This window comes from Atta cephalotes (genome assembly GCF_000143395.1).
Source record: "Atta cephalotes unplaced genomic scaffold scaffold00050, whole genome shotgun sequence".
NCBI lineage: Eukaryota > Metazoa > Arthropoda > Insecta > Hymenoptera > Formicidae > Atta > Atta cephalotes.
Window position 1 is genome coordinate 1,899,205 of NW_012130114.1, and position 5,717 is coordinate 1,904,921.

Consider the following 5,717-nt stretch of genomic DNA (forward strand, 5'->3'; position numbering starts at 1 on the left):
ACACACACACACACACACACACACACACACACACACACACACACACACACACACACACACACACACACACACACGCACACACACACACGCACGCACGCACGCACGCACGCACGCACGCACGCGTATAGCTGCGGACGCACATATATTCATCTTTGTTTTATTTATTTTTTTAAATATTTACATTTCTTTTCATGGACATACTTCTATCAGTATGAATTTTTTCATAAATAAATTATATGTTTCTGTTTTAGGATATGCAAAATTTAATTTTGTTGATGTTAAAAGTCAATCCTATGGAACGTCCGTATATATATAGTGTAATAGAAAGTGTGCACGATACTATCGCCAAATTGAAAGCATAGTCACATATCATATTATGACGTAAGATATTGCAATGACTAAATCACACGTTTAGGAAAAATATATGTAACATTCAATTGTTATGTACAAGAAAGCAGGTATAAAATGGATGCAATTGTGTACAGTATTACACTGCCTGTAAGCAGTATAAAAGATATTATGAAACGCAATACATAGCAAATGTAAAAAAATATTTCAAATGATTAAGTAAAAAAATAAGAATAAAAATAGTAATGAGAAGAATGAAGCATCGTTTATAAAATTTTTGATAAGAGGACAAAAATGAAAATACATTCCTTATATTGTATAATGTATGTTTACAATATAATCATTTAATGTAGAAGTAACATAAGTAAAAATAATATTTTAATAGTATGTGCAGTTTTATATATACTATATTATAATAAGAGGAGAGAGAGCGAGATAGAAAGAGAGAGATGTGCATGTATATACTAAACATTTTTAACTTAGGGAAAGTTGTACAGTCGCGAACAGTGAGTTTGTGATACTTTTTATTTCGATGATTTACGGAAGACGCAAAAAATTTCGCACGGTTCATCATCTATTAATTATTAATACGTGCAACGAGTGATAATGGGATAAACTATCAAAGTCATACAAAATCAAAGTACAAGGTGAAATCAAGAAATGTATCTTGTGTTGTTGAGACATACACTTAAGATATTATAATTAGATAAGCTAAATATAAAAGAGTAAGCCAAATAGACAATTTTGTTTGAGAAATTTATTTACATTTCCAATCCTTTAAATATTAATATAAAATAACATAAGAACGTGAAATAAAATTATATGTATATTATATGTATAAATAGAAATATAATATTTGATTGGATTCTCTGGTCCATATAACTAACAATTTAGACTCGCTTGCTACGAGCAAATAAGAGTAATATTGCGCCAAATTAATAATTTAATTTATTTCTAATATATATAAATTGTTTGTTCGTATATGATTCTGTTACGTATGACTTAATTATTTGAATGGTTCGATTCCTTCCAAGCCATCTTCAGCAAAATAATTTAAAGTGTTTAAACTGTATTCGTCGACAAAGTTTTCATAGGTAAATGCCGGATAAACCTCTTCCAACTTCCTGATTGGAACGATGTAACTTTCTTGAACGCTAACAGTAATATCTTTTGTTTAGTGAAATAATTGTCTATTAATTGTGAAGTATTGATTGAGACTCACCCTTTGTCCACGTACATTTGTGTTCATCCTCAATTTCAATATTATTCTTGGTCAGATCTTTAATTTGATAAAATTCGCAGCATCAAGTTTTATCATATTTCTGATCGATTTCTAGCAGACTTCAGACAGTAATGAGGGAAAGGGTCAGACCGTTTATGGATCTATCTTATGAATATAATAAATAATAGAATAAATAAACATTCGCATTTGTTATTATATTACTTTGTTTCGGAATTATGTTCTTTTTTAAAACTTATACTTAATTTATTATTTTAAAACTTAGATTTTTATATAATAGAAGATGTAAACTTTCCGAGTATTTCTGAATATTTCTGAAAAATGTTCCAATTAGTATAAAAATTATAAGAAAAATTTTCACCAGGGATATGTCAAAAAATTTCATACTATAGTATTAATAAGTTGAATCAGTTCATCAAAGTACATAAAGATCCTCTTTCAAAATTGTCCAAAAAGAAATGTTACATAAAATCAATTCTAAGGATTGCGATGCATTTTATGTTGGTCAGACGGTTAGAAAGTTAATGACAAGACTTGGAACACCAAAATCATATTCGCAAAAACAACGGTTGGGGATGCCTTCATGCTCTCGAATGGTTGTTTGCTCCATTAGGCTTTCAACGGGTCGGTCCTGCTCATTATCGGTGGCTTTTCTAGCGCGCGTTTCCTCGGCGCCTTCCTCTCGATTTGCGATCGTTCCACTCTCTCTCTCATCTTCTCTGCTCGTCGGAGCTCCTTCTGGACACCTTCCCGCTACAGTTCTCGATTCGAGATGCCCGAATAATACAAAAAAATCAACCGAGATTATAATTTTGGCCTATCTGACAAATGCAGTCTTGATCGGGGGTTCTCGAACATTCGCCTCTTCCCGGCCTTACTCCTCGCGCGATTTCGCGCTTTGTGACGACGGAGAGTCGTTGCGGCAATCCTGTCACATCACAACTCCCTCGCGCCAAGAGAGAGCCCATCGGGTTAGATTGTCTATCTCCCCTTCAGCCTTCAGGTCGCATCTGGAGCAAAATCTTGGTGCGATCGAGATCCCATGTAAGAGACCCCGGTACTGTATCACAATATAGAAACAAAAAAAAATGGAAAGAATAGTCGGGACCAAAAAAAAGAAAAAGAGAAAAAACAATCAACGGATCAACTTTGCGCGTTCCCCGCAAATCCTAGGCCTCTCGGCACGCGTCCTCTTGCGATTGCCTCCTCCGCTCCCGGCGCGTCCCATGAATTTTACGCGGGATCAGCGATCCGATCGGAGGATAGGGGAAACGAGGGTGCAGTATCACTTTAGCCGTTCTCTTTTTAGTCAATTACATTTTATTCACTTCGTACAGTGCAGGAATATAATGGCTCCAATAACTTAACGTAAAAGAGCATGTACAATCCATGGATCCTTTGATGTAAATCACATCAATCTGTAGCTTCAAAACAGAATCGGGGTGAGTAGGTGAAATAAACAAAAACAGTAAATAAATAAGATTTCCTTCTCGGCACATAAGGTAGGAAAAACAGGAATCCGATATCTTCGACAAGATTAAAGGCACAAATGGCTACTTCAAAAAAATTATCATGCAATAAAAAAAAGTTTCTGTCAATTCGCTTGCACGATGCAAAAAAAGAAACAAGGAGAATCTTGCATAAAACAAAAAGGAGAACAGAAAAAAAGATTATTAATAACGACGGCATTTTTAAAGAGATGGCCGACGCCGTGTCAGATAAACGTGCCCTAGCACAGCCAAACATACAAAAAAAAATGAAAAAATGGACGAAAAATCTCTTAACGGAAAGCGCGGCAAGAACCCGGAGGCCCATCTTTTCGACGCGCTGGTTCTGGGCCGCGATGCCCTCTGCTCGGAATGTAGGGAACTTTCGCCATCCACTCGATTTTGCAAGTCAGGCACGATGATGACTCCGGGGTGTCCGCACCGATAGCAAAATCCTTGTCGGCGCAGCTTTGGGCAGAGATGGACGAAGTGATCCGGGGAGCTACAGTTCCAACATATCTCGCGTTCCTCTTCGCAGGCTGCTCGCTCGAAGTTAGGTTCTCGCTGATTCTCCAGCATCCTTCCGGGTGCGTCGCTCGGGTTCCGAGCGGCGACGCCGATTCGGAGCTCCCCTCCCTGGTCCGTCGTTTCCATCTGAGCGCGCTCGGTTGGACTAACTCTTCGATGCCTTTCGATATCTTTTTCTCCGTGGCTTTCCATAGAAGGCAATACTCCACTTCGTGAAGAGGTCCTGCCCTACGAATAGGTACGCAGGTGGGCAGTTTTACTTGTGGGGAGCACCCAATATCCGCGATGACGGTCAGGGATTCTATTGTGCATCGCTCTATCAGTCTCGTGGGCACCGCTTGCTGGATTTTTATCTTCTGATAAATGTCGCAATGGCGCACGTAAATCATATTGTGGAACATTCACAGCCAATAATACCGCAGCAAATTTTCTCAATGTCTAAGCGATCCGTGAGAGGGGCCCGTGTGGTGCGCCCGAATCATCTCGCGGCGCCCCTCCTTCGGCACGTTTCCATTCGCTGATACTCGATTACTTGCTCTGCATCCGCACGAAGTCTTTGAAAGTACAGCGTATCGTTTTCGACCTTCCACCTCGGATTTCGCTGCGTGCCGTCGCGAACGTCCTCCACTCGCTCATTGTACCACTTGTCGGCCGTCATGGTAAGCTCGCCTGCCGATTCATAAATCCGCGATAGCGCGTAAAGTACGTGATCGCCTTTCGGTGTTGTTCGATCGAATAATCATTCCAGTATCTCTAGAGCTCATCTTGGTAAGCGGCCTGTCGGGTTTTTCAAATTGTGCCACCGAAGATTACTGTGATCCGTGATGATTAAACCGATATCCCTCCCAATACGGTCTGAACTTCTTAACCGCCTATACGATAGCCATTCTTGTTTCGTCGAATACCTCATGTTAGTCTTCGCTAAGATTCTACTCGCGAATACGCGATAACATGTTCTTCCCCGTCGATTTTCTGGGCTAAAACTGCTCCCAATCCGACGGAACTTGCATCTGTATTATGAACGGCCGAAAAATATAATTTTATAATTATATTTTTATGACTATAAATCAATTTCAGTTTACTTTAGATTACTTTTAGTTTTATTTTTTATTGTTTCTGAATGTGTAATTAATAGGACAATTATATATAAAATGATTCACCCAAATTTTTTTCAAAGTTTTCCGATCATGCTAAAATTTGTGCAAATTGTAGTCCTATCAAAACTAAAATTACACAACCAAAATAAATAAACTAGTGAACGTATCTACTGAAATTTTACCAGTAGTTTTCTGAAAACTTGTTTAAAATTATAGAAATTTGATATTTGTAGCGTCACTTCTCTGTATCGAGCCGAAAATTTTTCGAGCTACTCTCATATAAGATATAGCAATAAAATAGAAATAAAAATATTTTTAATAAGTTATTGTATGAAAAAGATTTTTATTTATTTCAGATTCTTTCTCATATCATTGGGACAACAAAATAAAACATAAAAAGTCATGTTCTATATGCTTTCTCTTTTTTCTCTCTTTTTGGATTATTATAGGTGTACAACTTTGCTTCCGCCGTTTTTTTTCCGAAATTCGAGGCTTTATTGTAAAAAACTGGTTATACATTTATGATTCAAAGTATTGTCCATCGCTGGCCACTACTTTCTCCCATCTTTCGGGTAGCGTACGAATCCCGTGTCGAAAAAACTGGTCATCTTTTGAGGCTATCTACGAATCGATCCAATTTTTTACTTCTTCATAAGACCGGAAGTGCTGGTCAGCCAGGCCGTGTGCCATTGATCGAAACAAGTGATAGTCAGAGAGAGCAACGTCTGGAGAATACGGCGGATGGGGTAGGACTTCCCATTTCAACGTTTCCAAATATGTCTTGACCACTTTCGCAACATGGGGTCGAGCATTGTCATGCTGCAAAATCACTTTATCGTGTCTCTCGTTGTATTGCGGCCGTTTGTCTTTCAATGCTCGGCTCAAACGCATCAATTGCGTTCGATACCGATCGCCTGTGATTGTTTCAGTTTTAACAGATCATAATACACTATGCCGAGCTGGTTCCACCAAATACAGAGCATGACCTTGGACGTCAAAATCACCGTTCTTGAAACC

At 38.3% G+C, this 5,717-nt stretch overlaps 2 protein-coding genes across 2 annotated transcripts in view; one reads left to right on the plus strand and one right to left on the minus strand.

Annotated features, from left to right (window-relative positions):
* The window catches only part of LOC105622936 (serine/threonine-protein kinase 16), a 34,079-nt gene extending 33,717 nt beyond the window's left edge, over positions 1-362 (plus strand). Inside the window, exon 6 of the mRNA XM_012204344.1 lies at positions 252-362. Within this exon, the coding sequence (XP_012059734.1) occupies positions 252-362 (111 nt within the window). The remainder of the gene's footprint in view (positions 1-251) is intronic.
* Positions 363-3,368: 3,006 nt separating this feature from the next.
* LOC105622954 overlaps positions 3,369-5,717 on the minus strand; it is a 32,902-nt gene continuing 30,553 nt past the window's right edge. The window contains exons 7-8 of the mRNA XM_012204360.1: positions 4,136-4,272; positions 3,369-3,959 (exon numbers count right to left, since the gene is read on the minus strand). Coding sequence (XP_012059750.1) covers positions 3,369-3,959; positions 4,136-4,272 — 728 coding nt within the window. The remainder of the gene's footprint in view (positions 3,960-4,135; positions 4,273-5,717) is intronic.